The sequence below is a fragment of the Drosophila virilis genome, chromosome 2 (assembly GCF_030788295.1).
Source record: "Drosophila virilis strain 15010-1051.87 chromosome 2, Dvir_AGI_RSII-ME, whole genome shotgun sequence".
Lineage (NCBI taxonomy): Eukaryota > Metazoa > Arthropoda > Insecta > Diptera > Drosophilidae > Drosophila > Drosophila virilis.
In genome coordinates this window covers 10,387,526-10,408,782 of record NC_091544.1, presented here as the reverse complement: position 1 = coordinate 10,408,782, position 21,257 = coordinate 10,387,526, and the positions used below count along the sequence as shown (strand labels likewise).

The 21,257-nt window shown below is 43.1% G+C and overlaps 1 protein-coding gene across 1 annotated transcript in view; it reads left to right on the top strand.

The window, feature by feature from the left end:
- Positions 1 to 4,954: 4,954 nt before the first annotated feature.
- tnc (tenectin) overlaps positions 4,955 to 21,257 on the top strand; it is a 37,960-nt gene continuing 21,657 nt past the window's right edge. Inside the window, exons 1-2 of the mRNA XM_002054210.4 lie at positions 4,955 to 5,450; positions 21,135 to 21,245. Of these exons, the coding sequence (XP_002054246.2) occupies positions 21,155 to 21,245 (91 nt within the window). The 5' untranslated portion in view covers positions 4,955 to 5,450; positions 21,135 to 21,154. The remainder of the gene's footprint in view (positions 5,451 to 21,134; positions 21,246 to 21,257) is intronic.

Sequence of the window (21,257 nt, the reverse complement as noted above, 5' to 3'; positions counted from 1 at the left end):
AGGTTTATTTTTTTCGAGAAAGTGCACGAAAAGCTGCAGGCCACGCACTGATGCTGGCAAGGAAGACCTAGACGCAGACATATACCCGGGCATCATCAGTCATCACCCTCGCAGTTTTTATATATTTCGTTATTTTTTTTTTTGCGAGGGTTGCAAAGCGGCAACAAAATACTTGGCAAATAGACGGGCAACTGCGCTACAGATACTTTTGGCAAACAACAACATGAGATAGCACAGCAATTCGTTACGGTCAGCTACAGATACAAATAAAATATACAGACACAGATACAGATACATAGATACATATATTGACATCCTGCCCCCAAGCTTGGCCACTTGGCAACAGCATAAAACTTTGATGACTGCATTGTTGTTGTTGCTGTTCTTCCCAATCTCCTTCCCGCTGTCGTTGCCGTTGTCGTTGGCGATTTCTAGTATGCCAAAAGTCGAGAATTTTCACAAAAATCAATTTAGCGAGCTACACTTTCATGTTAAATCAATTGAACTCGGGCGTGCGTTGACTGTCATTCCCATTCGCAGATGTCCTGCGAGAGCGAGAGAGAGAGAGAGAGAGAGAGAGAACGGCAGAGGAGAGAGACAGATACCTGCCAGATACCGTTAGTACTATATAGCTGGCTGCTGGCCCATTGCCGTACCCCATACTTTATCTCACTAACAAGGCTAATTGGTCATGATGCTTGCCTCGGCGCGGCTCGCAGTGTTCATTGCCTGACATTGCCACACGCCACAGTTGCCGCTGCTGTTGCTGCCACACAATCGCTGTCTCTCGTGCTCTGTCGCCTGTCCTCTGTTCCTGTACATCCTCTTCCTCGTTCACGTCCATTTTCCACGTCCACCCACCGTCGACACGCGGTGACACCTGTCACATCACACAATGAAAATCACTCGACGTTCTTGCAGCAACTGCGAAATATTGTCGCTTGGCATTTTACAGTGAAGCTCGGCGAATGTTGTTGGCTATTTATTTAGCTGGTCAGGCGCTTGTCTGGTTAGTTGGCCAGTTGGTTGCGATGGATGGCCATGGGAGTGCTTTACAGTTGATGATGACCATGCTGCGGCTGCCCCTGCTCTTGCTCCTGCCAACGATGATCATCATGATGAAGACTATACAGGGGCAGGCAGTGTGCGAAATTTGAGTATTCAATCAGCTGGTGGATAACTGTGCGAGTGATTTCGCTATATAGCGTCTCACCAAATGGTTAATAAAACACACACACGTACACACACACACACACACACAACGTTTGTGACAGTACTTGGGAAATTTTGGGATAAAATTAACTGTTAGCATTCACATTTTCGTGCCGCTTTATGGGTAGAAAGGAATGCTATAAACATGGTGTAGAAGTATCTCGCAAACTTAAGGACAGAAACAATAAATTGTATCTAACGTCCCAAAATTGCAAAGGGTATAGAAATGAAACGGTTCAACAAGGTTTGAAATCCATATTTACTAGGAAATCCAATTTACTAGGAAATATACCAATCCAGAATCTACATGTAATATTGGCCATCACAATCGACTATTTATAGTGATTTATAAAATTAAGTAGCTAATAGTTTTAACAAAAAGTAAAATTTCTTAAAAAATTAATCTTGAGGACAAGACATGGCCATGCAATGAAAATCAGTTCAGTTTTGGCAAAGATTTGGAAGTTTGAAAATTACGAGTAGCATTATATGAAGCATTAAAAAGGTTAATATGTCACCATATTTGTGAATTTGTCAAAAGCATCGAGAAAAATTTAAAAAAATATAAAAACTTATTTATTTTTTCACAATGGCCCCAAAATGGCCTTAATCATGAGAATTCTCATTTATGGAATATTTACATTTCACAATTATTTGTATTAAATAAAAAACGTGTCAACGTGAATGAATCTCGCGAACAAAATCTTGATCAAAATTGCATTTCTTATGGATATTTACAATTCAATTTCAATTTTGACCTTATTCTGAAAACTTAAAGTCGATTTAATTCATTGAATATATGCTTTTTAAAGTTATCAGCTTTTGCAGGTTTTATAAATTTTATTTTATTAGTTGGAAACGTGATTTAGTTTGAGTATTCTTAAAAATCTGCATTCTATTGAAAAGCTTCCAGCAATTTATTATTGCCAACTAGTTTATCAATAAGCCCAGCTAGAAGTGCTCTCTTCAGCTGTTGAGTGCTTTATCTCACCTTGGATTGCACTCAACAATTGGACCCTGTTTCGCAGCAAGCTCTGCAACTCAATTCAATAGAAGGAAAATAATAATAAAAAACCCACTACAAATGCACTAACCAGCCAGGCAACTAGCCAGCAATATATAAGCCACCCAACCACTCAGCCAGCCATCCAAGGCAGCTGACCCAACTCCTGATGTTGTTGCTGCTGGTGCTGATGTCGTTCATTCAGTGCTCGCTTTTGCATGTCCGGCATTTCGCACCAATTGTTGCCATTAAATTTGCACGTATAAAGCGAAAATGCCAAAAAAATATTGCACGACAACGAGACCAGAACCAGAGAACAGAAGAACACACACAACAGACACACACACACACACACACACACACACATATACACATACAGCATACAGCATACACACAACACACAAACAGCACACACAATACAATACCGACAAGCGACAAATGCCGGCAACACGTAGCCGGCAATCACTAGACTCTGGTATTGGACTGGGGCACGGGCAGCTGGGCTGCTCGGATGCTGGGGAAGCGGTTGGGAGCGGGTGGAAGTGGCTGATTTCTTTTTATTACATTTTTTGTTGTTGTTTGTCAGACTGCGACAAATTTCACGCTCAAATGTTTGACGTGCGCCGGCGCAATGCGCTGGCAGCATCCACCGAGCGGACCGAAAGGACCAACGAGCAGCGAGCAACGAGCTGACGGCAACGGGCCAAAGGATGCCGGCAAAGCGGAAATGTTCAGTTCATTAGCGAAGCGTGCGCGTCGTGCAACGGACGTGGTTATTTGGCCGGAGCACATTTCTAGCTGTAAGTCGCGTACTTTTTGTGTGTTGCAAGTTGCTTTGTTGCTGCCACGCCGTCGCCACGCCGCAATCGGTGTGAGGTGTGGAGCGCGCGCGCGCGACTTCTTCGTTAAGGTTTGCGTGTGTCTGTTCGTGTGTGTATGTGTGTGCATGAGTGTGTGTGTGTGTGTGTGTGTGTGTGTGTGCGGACAAAGTCAAAGCCAGAGACAAGTGCAAAAAACCCGGCAAAATTGCCAACTTCAAGCGTAATTAAATAATTAATTAAATCAAACAAAAGGCGGCTAAAAGAATTTCGCAAACAATTAAGCAGAAACGGCGTGGTACAAAGCTGGACCGACTCGCTGGCTGGCTGCCCGGCTGCCTGGTTGGCTAATGCTCCGGCAGCTTAGGCTGTTTACTAGCTATAAGAAAGGTCAATAATCAGCTTGAAGCCACACACAATAGTACACCCCAAAAGTGCTGGACTACGACGTGGGCTCGAGAACCGGTTGCTCTTCTCTTCTTACCACATTTGTCGTCCAGTGCGTGCGCTGCCCATGTCCAAATCAGCCAACAACGAGTGCTGCTTAATTAGAAACGGCGCTGGCCAACACCTGTACATGAAAAAGAAGAAAAAAAATTCAACATTTATACACACATAGGTATTTTTAGTCTGCAGCAGGTCGAAACAAAAACCGCAAAGCGCCGCTTGATGGCCAACTGACTGACTGACTTAAGAAGCTGCAGTCAGTGCGAGCGCAGCATCAGCATCAACATCAGCATGCCATCATCATCATCTCCATATCAATCAACATCATCATGAGTAGCAACAGCAGCAGCAGCAGCAGCAGCAGCAGTGCGAATTCTTCGTCTTGGCCATGGCCAAGAACTTGCCACCGCCGCCGCCAACACGAACATTGGCCAAAGAAAGAGCATGGCGAGAGCCGCAAGTTGTTGGCCAAAGTTACATGGCTGCGTCTCAGTCTCAGTCTCCGTCTGCGTCTCTGTTCATTTCTCAGTCTCCGTCGCAGTCTCTGCAAAGCCGGCTTGTGCTCTCTGCGGCACGACATCGCTGCTGCTGCGCTGTTGACGTTGTGCTGGGGCTGCCAACTTGCTGACGCCGCTTCTGCGAAATTTCTGTGCTTCAGCGTGGGGAATTCTTGCAATGCATTAAATCCAGCAGCACTTATTCATTGACCACAGCGCAGTCAGCGTTTGCGCTAGCTGCATCAATGCACAGTGTGTCCAAAACTTTAGCCACTTACAAGAGCCCAATTTGCTGGCATTTATACATGTTTAAGTATAGTTCATATTTGAACTTCTCCTTTACAATTTACTGTATTTGGGTGCTTAACATTTTCAATTTGCTCAAATCTTTTAATTGCTTTAAGCTGTTTTAGTTAAACAGTTAAAAAATCTTTATTTAGTACCAATTTTAATGATATTGTATTTTAAATATATTATTATTTTTAAATTTTATTTAAGAAGTTTCAATAGATTATATTTATTATTTTCGGTCACTGTACGTCGGCGTCGACGTCAGCATGCGAGATCTAAATGATGAGCAACTTTGTTGCCGTCACTGAGCATTTGAGTGTGTTTGCTGGTGTCTGCGCCCCTGTCTCTGTGTGTATGTGCGTTTGTGTTTGCGTTCACGTGTCGCTGCCGCTGCCGCTGTCGCAGTCGCAGTCGGCGTCGCCGTTGCGGTCTGTGTATGTGTGCGAAGTTCTTTTGCGCTCTCAGCTCTTGGTGAGTGGCGCTCTCAGCGTTTGGTTTGGCCCCGGCCCGGCTTCACTTGGCATGTTCGTTCAACGCTGCTGCTGCTGCGCCAGCTGCTGCCGGCGTCGCTGTCGCCGCTGCTGCTGCTGCGGTTGTCGCTGTCGCGATGTTGGTTCGTTCGTTTCGTTTGATTTTCACCAAAAGCCGCTCGACGTAGGCTATATAAATAAGCGCTGAGAAGCTATTGGGTCCGAGTCTCTTTGAATTTTATGAAGCGGTTGTATCTTGGTGGTGTCCCAAGCCAGCCACCAGCGAGCCAACCAACATCAGCTAACAGCAACCCAACGACCAACCTCTAGAACCCGAGCTGGTCTCGTTGTCGTCTGCAGCAGCTTCATGTAAAATTGTCAAATTTCTAGACAGTTTTATCCAAGAAGCTAACGAACTTTTGACACAGTGGATTATTTTTACGCAGAATTTGCAAGAAAGCAAGCACCAAATCGTGATTTATAAATAAAAAGAAGAAAACAAGTTAAAAAACTAACTAAACTGTTAAATCAGTGCGCGAAATGTTTATTAGCATCCATAAGGAATAAGGATCTAAAACTGTGCAATAACGTTCAAAAATCGAATCCTAACAAAAGGAAACAAAAACTCCAGTAAAAGTGACAAAGTGTTCAGAAAGAATTTTACGAGAGTTCTTTTCAAAAATTAATTCGTTCTGTTTCTTGTGTGAAAAAGGTGAGTTCAAAGTGTCCTTATAATGGGACTCTAAAGTTTTAACCTTTAAAAAGTTGTTAAACTGATATTCTGAATTTGAATATGAAAGAATATATAAAATAAATAATAATGTACAACACAAATTTTATTTTATATTATAAAAAACACAGTTTTAAAAATTGATCTTACATAAAAATTAAAAAGTTCTTAAATATTAAAAAGTAAAAATTAATACAAAATTATAAAATCTAAAAATTTAAAAAATGAAATATTATTTTTTATTCGAAAAATGAAATTTTAATCAAATTTATATATTTAAAGTATCTTTTGAAAAATCTTTGATCAAATAATTTTAGTAAAACAAATTCTTTGTAAAGTGAAAAAAATTTTGAAATAATAGCACTTAAATATTCTAGTCAGTAATTAGCATATTTGAAAATATCTGTTCCTGCTTTGTGTGACTAATGTTCAGAACTTTAGTTCAACAATTATTCTCATTTAAAATATTGTAAGAGATTTACATATATACATCTTTTTTTTTCTGGCATTTATTGCAATTATATGCACTTGTGTGGAAATGTTGCGCAATTGAGAAAAAAAAACTAGTTCCTCTAATTATTCATCAGCCTAACTAGTTTTCTAAAGATGCCTTCCGTTGTGGGCTGATTACTTCAGCTGTTTGGTCAATTCTTTCTAGGGCAAAAGCCAGAGCTCATTAAAACTATATGTTTTACGGGGATTTATTTAAGCAAATCTTGGTTTATTTGGATTTGTCAGCGCAGTTCAGAGCTCGTGGCACATTTCAATTACGTACACACTACGGACAAACAATTAATACAAATTTATTGTTTTACAAAAATTAAACCAAAAGCCAACCAGCCATTAAAATGTGCAACAACCAACCAGTCCGGCAGTTAGCCAGCTCAGGCCAGGAAAGGCTGTTCAGGCAGTTAATGCTCAAAGTTATTCATTCATAAAAAAACCGCTCAAGTCGGCGGCTGCAGCTGTTGGCGCAAATTGCAAACATTCATTCATTTACTCGCTCATTCATTCATTCACAATTGGCGAGGCGCCGCGGGCCGTTGCACAGCGTAAGAGCCATTCGAAGCCGCCGCCCCCACTGCCCCGCCCCTTTTTGCTAGCCCTTTGTGGAAAATAGTTTTTCCCGGCTATTTAATTTATGAATAGCCATTTACCGGCCACTTGGCTCTGGCACTTGGCTCTGGCAACGGCTGCCGTGTGTCCTGGCTAAAAGTTCGAGTGCACTTCTAATTAGAATTTATGCCCACACCAAGTTCATCCTGTGCAGGCAACACGGTACCGCAGCGACGTTTGTCATGCTCGTAAAAACTAAAATTGTTCGCTTGTAAAAGCTTTTAGTTGGCCATAAATAATGCAAAAACTGTGGCAGTCCAAATGAAAAAGAAATTCTAAAAAACTGCCAACTGAAATAAAAGCCAAAAATGTTATATTTATGGCGAATAGTTTAGGGCGGGGGGCTTTCATAGCTTCAGCACAGACTGGTTGGTCAATAAAAAAAATGCAAATAAAATGCCGCAATATGTGTGCACCGCAATAGCCTGGCTTCCTTTTCTACCCCATGCTCCCCGCTTCAATATGGCTGGCAGCCTGTCCGAAATCGAAATCGACTTTGAGCATTATTTGCTTTTGGCCAGAGATTTCATTGGCAGCTGGCCAGCCACAACGACACAGAACAAGGACAAGCGTCAGGGTTAGGGCCATGGCCAGCAGCAGGTGTTTGGGGTGTTTTTTTTTTTTTTGGTTTTTTGGGAGTAAGGAAGGGAGCGATTGCTGCACTTTAGCCAAAACTGTCCCTTGGCCATGTCGCATGGCAACATGTGATTTATAGACAGCATTTTGTTTTTGACTCTAACGGAGTTTTCCAGCAGCAGCTTTACAGATTTATTGATGAGCCAACGAAAAAAAAAGTATATGGCAAATAGCACAGCCCTGGGGCAGAGCTGCCCCTGCCACATCCTGTGGTTGCCACTGAACTCAGCACTTTTTGCCAGAATTTCGCATGGCACACAGCTGCTGCAGTATTTTAATTAAAAGGCTTGGTATGTGGCTTAGATATTTGGCCACACAAATTGTGGTTTAACTGTAGAGCTTCCGCAGAAAATTCGATCAGTTAATGCTTATCAGATGCCACACACACACACACAAACACACTGCGTTTTTTCTGCCACACGTGCCGTCCAACAGTTTGATGAACTGTGAGCAATGCCAATGACCATTTCGGGGCACTTTCAATTGCCACTTTCAGCAGCGCTTTGCTTTAACGCTTTTTTTTTATGTTTCGTGCCAAGGCTAAGCTAGTTTCTTGATTCACTGGGCCGCGCAGCCTTTCTTTTGTAGCCAAGTCGAGTGACTTTTGCGTTTCCTTTTCAGACGCCTGCAAAAATTATCATAACAATTAGAAGCGATTGCAGCCGAGGCCGCAAGAACGCAACACATCAAAATTATTATGTTGGTTTTTTCTTTTCTAAGGTTCTTTGACTTTATGTAAATTTTATTTTAATTTTCGCTGTCTTTTTTTTTTTGCTTAACTTTTTTCTGCTTCTTTCATATTTGCTAGAAAGAAAGATTAAAAAGCAACTGTGAAGAAGTCACCCCTTCTGGGGCTATATTCAGTCAAAAAAAAAAAAGCAACAAGAAGCAGACTTTAAAATGCTTAATTAACTGTCGCTCAGCGACTATTTTAAGTTATGATGAGGGCACCGCAGCTGACATCAGCACCCAAAGGAGCCTGTGACTGAGAACCTGACAAATTATATAATAATAGGCACAATCTGCAGGCGGAGGCGGAGTCGGAGTCGGAGTCTGCCTGGGTATTGTTTTTGGCCATGGCTGTCATTTTGCCCGTTAGATGAGCCATAATTAAATTAGTGGCCACATTATGCAAATCATATGCTCCGCTAATTGAGTGAAAAGCTGCAGCCAGGTTAACTTGAAGCAGCAACTGCTTCCATCTGTATCTATATCCGACACGTGGTCATCGATCAGATACACCAATTAACCAAATGCATGTTCAAGCGCTTTGCTCTGGCTCACAAATCAATTGTCTCTGGCGATAACAGCTGGCAAATTAAATGATGACGGTCGCTGGCTATTAGATATATATGTATGCGTGTGCGTTTGAGTTGCCAACAAATTGATTACCTTGGCTGTGACTATATCTATTTATTTGTATACATATTTTGTTTTTCTTGCTTTATGGCACCCACAGCTCGGCAGCACTTGAGGCAAAACACAAAACCCAAGCATTGGCCAAGTTGCCATTTTTGTGATTTTCAAACTATAATTGAGTAAATCGGTTTATGTGCAGCATTAGCATTGTTGTTGGCCATTCTAGTTGCTGCTGCTGCTGCTGTGTAAAGAAAGTAAGCGCAACTAAGCACATTACGAGTTGGTCGTAAAGCGACACTTGCCGCGCATTACGCCCAAACGCCAAGGTTAAACCGTGGCAAAGAATCATGCACACGGCTATTTACAGGTATTTACCTGCCACAAGAACTTGACTCGCGGTTGTAAGTGTGTCGCGGGGCGCAAATTTCTCTAACCCAAATTGTTGCTGCTGCTGCTGCTGCCGCCTCGTTGTTTGTTTCGGGGCGGCGATCTGGTTTGTAGCCGCCAGTGGCACTGCTGCTGCTACTGCAGATGCTTTTAAGTTCAATAGCCAAAGAAAGTGTCTGGCGATAGAAAGAAAAAGTGTGCAAGTCGCTGGCTAATGGGCCACGTTCAATACCAAAGCGAAACGACACAGATACCAAAGGGGGCAATGGGCCGACCTGTCGTATACGTAATGCCAGTTATTAGGTATGCATTTTTACAATTGCCTGTTAATGGCCAATATCTTAGTAATTTGCATAAGCCCCAAAGTGTTAATGTACTGGCCATTAGCCCAAAACGATTTTATGAGCCGCAAGGATCGCGAATGCTATCCAGCTTACAATTAAACTCGTTTTTATCTTTTTGAAATAGCCAACGCCTGTTCATTTTAATGGCTGGATCGCAATAAAAATACCCTTTCGGCATTCGGCATGCCACTTAAATGTTAGAAAATATAATTCCGATTTAAGAGCCACTACGCGTATATAATGGCCAATAAGGCCAATTGGTTGTAATTCAATGTGCCAATGCGGTCAAGGTGTCAAAACCACATCCACAGACGCAGACTGCATTTTGTTGTTACTATTGCTGTTTGTCTGTTGTAGTTTCTGGCGGTGTAGTTTGGCCAATTATTGGCTGCTTATTAGCTGTCATAGCTAATGCGTGCTCGAATCGGGCCAACAGCCAAACAGTTATGCAGCAGCCCAACAATTAAGCCAACGGCGCTTCAAAAACTAAAGAGCTGCACAAAAAAAAAATAACTATAAAAATGGCAATAGAAATGGAATATTTGAAAATCCCAAATTCAGAAATCCCAGTGCCCATAAATTAATTCAATCGGCCGCTGCAATTGCCCCCCAGCCAAATCAAAATCGAACGCGTCGGCCCGATCGTATCGTATCGTATCTGCCAAAAAAGAATTGAGAAATTCTTTTGTGAGAAAATATGCGAAAAGTCGACAAAGCTATCGCCACGCCGTTGGCCACTCCATGAGCTGAATAGCCAAAAGAAATCAGCAAGTCGTAGTTACCCGCTCTACACCGAAAATAAAAATAAAGAGACAAAAAAAAAAAGCAAAAACAAGTTCGGGCAACGGAGCGCGGAGTGCTTCTGGCACTCCAATGGCATTGGCATTGGAAATGAGCTGCTGTTGTTTTCGAAGATGTTTCTTTCAGCGTTTCTTGAATGAAATTAATTTCTATTGTATGGCTTAGGTATATATGTGAGTAAAGTAAGCAGTAAAAAATGAAAAGAACAGTTACTTATTTGCAGCACTATCTCAGGTTAGGGCATATCTAATGAAGCTCCTCCTCTCGGTGGCCAGGCCTATGGTAAACTGTCAAAAACAAATACTAGTAAATGCAGCCTTAGCTTCTGGCTAGCAAATACTTTCTCTTTGGAATTCCCCAACTGGCATTTCTGTAGATCTCTCAGCGTTTTAGCAATTGATTACCAAGATTTATTGACATGGTTAGTCGCTGCTAAACTTAAATCATCTTGGGTATTTGGCATTTTCAATTTGGAGCCACATTAATATCAAAATATCTCTGCTGAATCGCATATGGCATGTTTATGCTTAGCTAAAATCTGATATGTTTAATAAAGCTTATCTGAGTTATATTTTTGCTTCTGTATAGGCTCATTAAATGTTTCAAAAAGTATTATTCTTAATAGAATTCAGTGAGAATGTTTTATACAATTTATCACATATTTATCGAAAAGCGCCTTTTTATGTTTTTTTTCTTGAACTGTCTGACTAAAAATTTCACTTCTGTGCCACTACTTTGACTTCGATTCATTATTTATTTAAATAAATAAACTCTAGTTTATCAAATCAAAAAGACCACGCCTAATTTTTAAAGCTTTATATAGGATTTTATTAATCTTAAAGATTTCGATCACATGGAAAATGTGAAAGCTCTTGACCTTCTAGTTGGCTAAAAGTCCAGCTGAACAGTTTGTTGAAATATTTGATGGCTTATAAAAATATATAAATTTAGCAACAATACGAATTCGGAATTATAACTTTTACGAAATTCCCCTTTGACTTAGTCAGCGGCTGATATGATGGGAAAATATTGTACGTAAATCAGTTCAATTAAACCGTGTGCATACCCTTCATGACGTAGCTGCTGCTGACGCAGTTGTTGTCGTTGTTGTTGCTGTTGTTGTTGTTGTGGGTCTGGCACACGTTTAACTTGAATATTTTGTGTTGTTCGCGTTGTTGCTGTTTGTTTGGCTGCTGACCCAAATTCGTGGACTTGACTCTTGTTTTCTACTTTGCGTGGTGTCGTTTTCAGTGTTGTTGTTGCCGCTGCTGTCGGCATGATTTACATTTCAGTTTGTTACATTTCGTGCTGCAGACATAACGCGCGTTTGCTCTCCAGCGGGCAGCTTAATGTCAACTAATGACTTGGCACAAACAACAAACAATCGAGAAATGTGTGTTTAATAATAAGCATTAAAACTGTAAGCCCCATTAATCACTTTTCGCCTAACTAATACCCAGTCTTTTCTTATTTTTTGCAGGTATGTAAATCAGTTGGGGCAGATTGGCCGCGGAGATTGCAGCAGACCAATTGAGACATCAAAACTTTGGCGCTGCCCATAAAAGTATGCAATGATAAATTGGCCAGAATACAAATTGCAGCTGCACTTTTTGCTGTAGCTGCTGCGATTTAACTGCTTCAATTTGCATAAATAAATAATTTAGCAGAGTCAACAATAAAGTCAGCAAATTGAGTCGCACAAAGGTAGCAGTTGCAAACAGTTTGAGGGCGTGGCTGAGCAGCCTCTAATTTATGCAGCTTGGGGCAGAAACAGGCAAAACAGGAGCCCTAGCTGCATGTTGCCTTGGAGTCAACCAGAGCAGCTTAGGGAGCTGGCGCATCAAGGTGCGTGCCTCAGCTCGAGTGCCCACAACCACAACAACTCACAGACAGAGCTTTTGCATTTTTATGTGGCAACAAAGAGTGGCGTTGACTGGCGCTGCTTTCATGCACAGACGCCCCCAAATGACAAAAACAACAACAACAAGAACAGATATGGCGCTCATTATTGAAGTCCGTGTCATCAGCCACGTTCCTGTGTGTTATCCTGCTGGCTGCATACTGTGCCCAGATCCCAGAACCCATATCCTAGTGCTTGTGGCAAATTCCGACGCTTGCCGCTTTTGCATTGTTTGCATACTTGACTCCATTGCCCTCAAGTGTCTCCTGTGGCATCCTTCTCGACATCTCCGGCAGGAGGCAAGCCACTCAACCCCCTTTGCCACAGCTTTAAGCATTCTCAACTTTCAATTAAAACATTCATTCATATAGCAGCGCACAGCTGGGGCAATTCGTTAATAAACAATGAACTCTCTATATGAAATAAATGTTCTGCCATTTACAAAGCGACAGGCAGGCTTTTTTTGTATTTGCAGTCCAGTGCCAGACACAATGACAATGACAAACCAAATTAAATTCGATATTCAAAATGTCAGGGATTGCATAATAAAACACACTACATAGTGTGTGTGTGTGTGTGTGTGTGTGTGCGACAAATAATGGAGTATTTATTTAGTCAACTTCAATATTTGAAATGTCAGCAGTAAATTAATTTATGGTAGAAATTGTTGCCAACGAAAAAATCAATTTAAGGCCAATTTGCTGGCGCTAATAAATTGCATTAAAAATGCCAAAATAAATTCCGTTTTAATATGCGCAAATTGCCAACCCCCAAAAGGAAGCCACTCCAAAATGGCTCTAACAGGGACTGAGACCTGAACTCCACCTGCCACCTTCAATCTGACACTTCATCAATCACTCATGCTAATATGCATCGAGGTCCCGAAAATGTTGCCACAATATTGGGTTAGATGTTATACAGGGCCTTAAAGGTATTAGTGTGTGGGGAGTTTATGAAAATGCAACAAATTGAAATTGTTTTAGCCTTTGGTTCTTTGATAATGTGAACTGGATAAGCTCGATATATATTAGAGAATATTTTTGTTTTATTTCATATAATGCTATTATGTCCTTTAAGCTGAGCCTTATAACTTCAGAGAATCTTTAGAAAACACCTAATTACATTTTGCAATCGATTCTTAAAGACTTTGAAGAATCGTTTTTATCTAAAATCCGAATTTAGTATTTTTGTTATAACCTACTTAGTGTTTTTTTCATCTATTGTTTTACAGTCTTAGGCATCAGATAGAAATTGTACTTAAGATGATAAATAGCCTCAGAACGTGATATACAATTTGCTATTGAATTTTATTGAATGCCAGAAAACACCCAAGCTTAGACACGCTTCAAAACTCGAACAACTCTGTTTAATGACTAACCACATAAACATTTTGGAAGGCATAGTTCATCATGTGCCAGCTGTGGGCGCATACCGGACATGCTCTTTAATTAGACTTAACCGTGCACAGGTACACACACTTCTATATAACTTACAAAGCGGAAAAACCAGCTCATGTGCGCGAGAGTTCTAAGAACCCGCCTTATTTAATAGACTCAACGAAAACTAGTTGGCTTTTAAAAGCGCCGAAAATAAAGAAGACAGCCATGAAATTCAATTTCATTTAATTTTTCTTTTGTTTATTATTTTTTTTTGAGTTTTTTTTTTTAAGAACAAAACATTCTCGGAAGGGCCTTTCAGTTTTGATAATGATAGCCCAAAGTGTAAAGTGCAATGAACAGCTGCACAAACAATCCCAAGCGGTTTTAACTGTTGTTAAGGATCTTTTGACAGAGGACAGTTTTCAGCGTTGCGTCAAATATCTGAGCACTTTCCTTTTTACTGCAGCCGTTTTAACAAATTTAAATATCATTTAGACCTTTTTGTTTTGGCCCGCAGAACACTTTCATTTGAATTACATGACAAAAAAATAAACAAACTTGTTTCAGCCCGCAATTTCGGGCCTGGCCAAATAAAAGTGAAAACTACGCGTAGTAAAAACAAAATTTGCTTTTCAGATACTTTCTTGACTGACTGTCGAAATCTCACGTTCATCTCTTAATGATGGCACATCGCTTTAATTATTTTCGTGAACGTGTTAAAATTTCCAAAAAAAAAAAAAAAAAGAATTAGACGCAAAAGAAATGAAAATATGCTTATGCTTAAATGGACATTTATGGGGGTATGCATAGAGCCATCTCTTCTGCTCCGCTTCTCTCCCTGCAAGCCCGTACCGGGTGATTAATATACATATTTAGCTCGGGGCAAACACCTGCGCTATTTGCAATTTGTTGGGCTGCCAGGGCTGCTGCATATAGAGGACGCAGTTCTGTCGAACGGAGCCGTAGGCGCCGTTTGGGCCGTCGATCTTTGAATTATTTCTCAAGTGGAGGCTTCGCTTGGCTTTGGCTCGTTTCAATCGCTGCCAGGCTAGCTTTTCCTTTTCGGCATTTATTTGTGTGGAAATGAGCAGCTAACGGTATATGAATCATGACTTTGGCAGGCAGCATGATTTAAAACACTCACTCATATGCAGCGGCGGAGGAGGAGGAGGAGGAGGATGAAGAGTAGCAGCCACGGGGCTACGCTCCTGCTAGTGTGAGTGGCCAGGCTTGGTTAGGTTAGTCGCATCGCACCGCGTCGCGTCGCATCGCGTCGGTTCCTTGCGATGTTTGTGCATATTTTAGCACATTTTGTTATGTCCGTCCAGGGGCCAAAGAGAACCCAGCGAACTAGAGAACCAGACAGCCCAGACAGAGGCACAGATGAGCATAGCCGGGCCTCGATCGGTGACGACGACGCGACTTTGTAGCGCGTAGAAAAACGTGCGATTTGAAGTTGACAGGCAAAGCTTTGAACCCTGCCCAGCTCCGCTATACCGGACCGGCTTTTGACTAGTACCTGGCCCCTGTCGCCCATCCCCGTCCCTTAGCACCGGGTCTGAAATCAGCTGAAAAAGGCAACGTTTTTCATTTTCTACATTTTAATGCAATTTTTAATTTATTTGTTTTGGTCGAGGCCGCTGTCGCGACTGTTGCAACTAGCGACTGGTGACTCCAGTGTTCTGAGGCTTCTCTATATCAAAGTTGGTTCTGAGCAGCGCGAACGCATATTCCTCATTGATTGGCATTTCCTGGTTGCAGCATTAGACTGGCCAAGTCAAGTGAATTCCTCGAAGCGACTGCGTCTGGCCCAGGATGAGTGTAGGGTCTGTAGAAATGGCACATAAAATACAGAATTCCGATTGCAGCTCTTCATTCACTGAGCTTCAATTGTAGATGCAGACATGTGTTTTGTGTGTGTGTGTGTGTTTGCATTTACATCTTTATCTAGGTGTATATGGGGAGCCATGTTTAACTGGCCAATCAATGAGTCAGTTTAGTTCTCATGATCGCTGCTGACTTGCAGATTGTAGATAAACGCCAATTCCAGCCCATGACATCACGGCGACCGAAATAAACCGCCGTTGGTATCCGGGCCATTCCACATTTGTCTGTCTGTCTGTCTGTCTGTCCGTCTGCCTGCCTGTAGCATCCCCATCAAGAAATTTTGGCATACACTTCACTTGTTTTATTCGATTTGCAAATTACATAGTCATGAGTAATCATATTAATGAGACTTCAGCTGCTGAAAACGCGCCAAAAACGCGCGCATTGATCCACTTTTCAAAATTGCGCTCGCAAATCACGTAGCCAAAAAGCGTTTACGATTTGACTAACTGTTTCTGCTAGTGTATTTCGGGCTGGCTGCTGGGCAACTATTTCAATTGGTTGCGCGAGACGGGCGCGGGAGAACCTCAAAGCTGGCATAATTAGAACTCGTTTGCTCATCGTGACCAAAAAAAACAAAAGAAGAAACTATAAAGACAAACAGTCAACAGTTTGGCTTGGCTTTATTTGTATTTATTTTATTGCTGAAATTCGCAAATGGAATTGAATGTTGTATAACATTGACAACTGACACGTGTGGGCGTCGAAAAAAAACCCAACTGTAGTTTTTTGGCCACACTGTGGAATATTTTGTTATTGTTCTAATCGTACAGTGGGTTTCATATTTACAAACACGTAGCGCCCAGTTCGACCCCAAAGCGCCAAACGAGCAGCGCAATCAAATGCATCATAATGTTTTATAGCTTTTAATTAGGCAAATAAAAGCCTGGCACTAAGCAAAATTTAGCAAGCGACACAAACCGAGCCAACTTATATTAAGTGACTGCAGCTGCAGCTGCAACAGCGGCAGCGAGTGAAATCAGAACGATTCTGCCTAGCAACAAACTTGACCCCAAGAAAAAGAGAAATTTGTGGCAAGCTGCACACAAAAAAAAGCAAAGAAAAAAATGAAGCTAACACAAAATCAGCGCACGATCTGCTGGCTGACCCAACACCAGCAGCAGCGGCAGCATCAGCGGCAGCATCCAAGTCCACACATGGTGTGGCAGTTGCATGCTGCAGGCAAGCACACGGTAGCTTGCATCAAGATTTGTCACAAATCAAAGCAGGCAGCCAACTAATCCAGTTCAAGTGTTGGCCAAGCGAAGCCAAAATGGCAAATTGCCTACGAGCTGCAGTTGGAGTTGTTGTTGCTGTTGTTGCTGTTGTTGTTGCTGCTGCTGCTGCTGCTGCTGCTGCTGCTGTTGTTGATGTTGGTCTTTGGCGTTGGCGGTACTGGGCACGCTGCTCGTGCTGTTGTCGTGCCAGGCAGCTTGAGCAGCAGCAACAGCTTCCGCATTGTCGCCATCGTCGCCACAGAGCTGACAAGTGACTCAGGCTCAAGCGAAGACTGAGAGGCTGCGACCGAGACGCGGACTGAGGCATAGTTTACATTTGGCGCGATTGTTTGTTCGCTTGTTTGCCTCCCTGCCGGTCTGCCGGTTTGCCAGTCTGACTGCCCTGACTTTGCCACTAGAGACCGTTATGTTTGCGGATCGTGCGGCCAAAGCTTTATTAATTTTCTGTACAAAGCCAAAGACACAACTACTGCGCCTCAATTGGCTGTAGCTGCTGCTGCTGTTGCAAGGTCGATCATTTGTAAGGCCAACTTTAGCTTCACTTGAACTGCTGTGCGCTGGCTCAAGTTGATCACACTCCCAGGCATAACTTCCCATTTCCATTTCTTAGGCACAGATATGTAAATCTATCGTTTGAATTTTTTCTTAAAAACATTCCTGTGGCCATTGCAGGTCGCTCGGTTCTGGCAAAGTTCTGCCAAGTTCAAGCCACAAACAATTTGGCCAGCAATTGGCCAAAACTATGCGCGTTTATTGCGTTGCACTATGGGCAATTGACAGACACACAAACACGCACACACACTCTCAGACACAACGAGGTGTGAGGGCCCCGCGGCAATTGCAGATTTATGACAATTGACTTTGACGTGACCAACAAGGCAAAGGCGGCCAATTGGCATTGGAAGAAATGCAATTTGCAATTGCTGCCGCACCGTTAAATGGCTGTCCAAGAACACAAAACCAAATTAACGCCAAGCAGCAACAGCAGCAGCAGCAATCAAAGTGTAATGCGATAACCCAGCAATTGCAATTGGCAACAGAGATGCGGATACCGAGTCCGATTGCCACCTTTTGCCCAAGCTCCTCTTCCCCCTCCCCCATCCATGCCTCTTCGCATCACACTGAACGCATGAGGTTAGGTCAGCCAGCTGCCTGCTGCCATACTGATCGAACATCGGACATTGGACATCGGCATACGGCGTATGGAGCAGGCACGTAGATCGGTTTCAGTCTTGTGTGCTAAATGTCAATTTGATACCACAGCAGAATCCAATTAAAGCCGCATAGTTGCACAGTTGCAGTTGCAAATTGCCATTCAGCCAGTCCAGCCAGCAAGTCAGCAAGTCAGCAAGTCAGCCAGTCAGCCAGTCATCCAGAGGCATCCACAGTCATCCACTGGCATACACATGGCCGCTGGGTCGTCGTTAGATGCGTGCGCCAATGTATATTTGTGGGTCATGGTACAAATCTCAAAATGCAGACAGTCGACAGCTGCTCCTCTGACAAGAGACACCTTTTGATACATATGCTAACGAAGCATTTCGCTTGCCTCGCTGCCTTGCTGCATCGTTGCCCCATTGCTTGCCTCTCCCTTTGGCGACTGTCAAAATGTTGCGCATGTGAAATTTTCCCACCCTCCATTGAGGCCGCGAGTGGCTGTGCTGCCTTTGTAAAATGTAAATTTCCGCGCTCCATCTCTGGCGATACATTTATATTAGTGTGCTGTGTTGCAGCTGGGGGCACACTTTGTGGCACGGCAGTGCGGCAACTGCTCAGCTGGCCACGCATGCCCACAATCAGCACAATCACAATGCTGCTGCCACAGACAGTGCGGTGCAGTCGCACACACTCTCACATACGCACACACACACTCGCAGCCTGTGTAATTTTTCAACCTTAAACAGTTGCCTGTCAAGTGCTTACCCTTTGTGCGCATCCAGGAGGAGTCAGAGTCAGAGTCGGAGTCGGAGTCAGGGTCTGAGTCGCCGTTGCCGTTGCCGGCCCACCATGTCGGGCGGCTGTGCAAACATTTGCATTTGTTGGCCGTCGGTCGTCTCTTCACGCATGAGCCACCGCCTCGTGGTGGCACAGAGTTAGAGCCTGCATGCATTTTTCATAACGCATATCAACGGCGTCCCATTGTTGGTCAAGAGGCTGTAGGCTGATGATGATACATTGCCATTGGCCCTAGCTAGCCGGCATGGAGTTGTCCAGCGCCTATTCGAATTTCCCATGACCGACATTTGGTAGCCCAGTGTGAGTGTGTGTGTGTGTGTGTGTGTGTGTGTAGCTCTCCACCTCTCTCTGTCTTCCTCTCCATCTCTCTGTTCGTGGAACCCCCGACACTGACTCTCTCGCGTGCCTTGTTTTGGGCAATTCGCATGGGTAAAAGTTAGCTAGTTACATGCATTAACATTTGTGCAGAGAGCGTTTAGTTTTGGCTGCTTCATTCACAAATTGAATTTGTGTCACACACTTGGCCAGCTGGTCGCTGGCCGCTGGCCACCCCTTTATTTGGTCTTAACCCAAATACTGAAAACGGCTGCTGAAATTGTTTACCATTTAGCAACAGCAACAACAAATGGCAGAATAATTACAGCAACAAGTTGCCAGTTGGCAGGCACATGTTGCTAGCCTGTTCGTGTGTTGCTAATAGCTTTAGAACAAGTGCCATTTTGGCCAACAACTAATAGCCAGTTTGTGTCGCTTCCGTTGTCGGTGGTGGCTATAGGCCTTACTGCCAGCAACTTTAGCTTCAACTCCATCAGCATCATCATCATCGTCATCATCATCATCAACATCATGATTATCATTGGACAGCCCGTTATCATTATTGTTATTGTCGCTCGTCATGTCAACTCGTCATCAAAATGCCGCAACTAAAGCTGAGGCTGCATCTCGGCGGAGCAATCTTTCAACCTGGTCGAGGCGGGTTTCGTGTGTTGCATACACCTTGTGCTGCTTCTTCTTCCAGCTTTCTGTTGTTTTTGTTGTTGTTGTTGTTGTTGTTATTGCTTTTAACATTGTCGTTTGCCACAGCACGCAGCAATGCAATTTGTGGCTCCCGGGGACTGCGACTTGGACTACGACTCTAACTCTGACTTCGACTCGCACTCAGGGGGCATGCTGGAGGAGGAGAAGATGGAGGAGGTTGGGGTCTGTGCCTGTGCCGTTTCCCTGCATTTTAATGAGCACATTTCGCGCATTTATGATGAGCCGCGCTCTGCCTGGCATTAGCTCATTTTATTTGCTTGTTTCGTTAGCGAGCAAACGACACGACTGCCCCCACCCATCCCCCGTCCAAACACCACACCGATTGGTGCGGGGTGTAACAGAAACCACTCAGATTTCGAAAGAAGAGCAACCGAGGGGTCATTGTGACCCCCCACATTCAGCACAGTGGCACAGCGGCTGCAAATTGATGTACATATTTCCAAGCAATCGATAAATCATATGCAATTGTTTTGGTGCCATTCGATATATATAGTTATCGATAAAGTTGCTCAAATCTGAGCAGCAGCTACTCACATTTGTCCCATGGTACTGGACTATTATTTTTATTGCCTTTTTTTTTGTTGGGAATGTAAGAAATTGTATAACTTACGCCCACCTACAGCCACGCCCTTGTCACTCTACCCCAGCTAGCACGTCTGGCTGAAGCAACCCCCACTTCGATGGAAATGGTATCTTACTCACGTGTTGCATCTCCGGGGACTTGATTAAAGGCGCATAAAAGCAAATAAAAAACTTGGCTAATAAATGAAAATATGAACCGCTGAGACGAGAACTTTTACCATTTGTTGTTGCTGACTTTTTATGGCATTATGTGCTGATAAGTACATAACGTATACAGATACAGTTGTCAGCCGTTGGGCCCAAGCTAATTATAACTTGGTTCAGGGGGGGAAACACAAGTTTTTCGGCGTGTGGCTGACATTTTCAATCAAGAAGCAGAAACTTCACAGAACTATATCCACATTTGAAGTCCAGGGTCACAACATGACAAGGTTTTCGGACCATTTTGTTTTTTTGGTTGGGAGTTCAGACGGGGTCCGCGCTGACAGCCAACAATTGCGAGCCTGCGAGCCATGTCAGGGAAAATTGCACATCTGTCAAATCAGCAAACAAGTGATTTCCGCAAACAATTGAAGAAAAACAGCCAGTCAGGATCTGCCCCCACATACGCTCGAGGGGTGCCGACTCCGATTCTCATCGAGTTCGGACCGTTGTATGGTGGTGGTGCTGGTGGTGGTGGTGTTGGTGGCAGTTCACTGTCAACAATTGCCCAACCCACCCGAAATTCTTTTGCTGTTTGTGCACGTAAATTGCTTTTGTCGAGCAGTTGAGGCTATTGAAAATTTTAACAAAAAAAATGGGAACAGACATAAGGACATGTGCCCTGTCATGCTTTTTTAATGAAGTGCCGTCGTTTAAGAAACATATTGTGGCTCAATTTGATTGTTGTGTGTGGTTTTTTTTTACTTTCCATTCATTGTAAAGGGTTAAACGGGCGAGTGTCAAAGGTCTAATGGATCAATTCGTTTGATGAATATAATGATGACACAATACCAAAGTACATTTTGTTTAACTTCATTTTTTGTATCCCTGTTCCATTGCAGTTACACACACAAGCAAAGCGATGACAAGAAAACGTTCGAGTCCGTTGGGACTCGAGGAGCTGATGTCTCTGGCCATGCTGCTGTTGGTGCTGCCAGCGTTAACGCAAGCCGGTAAGTGGTTTA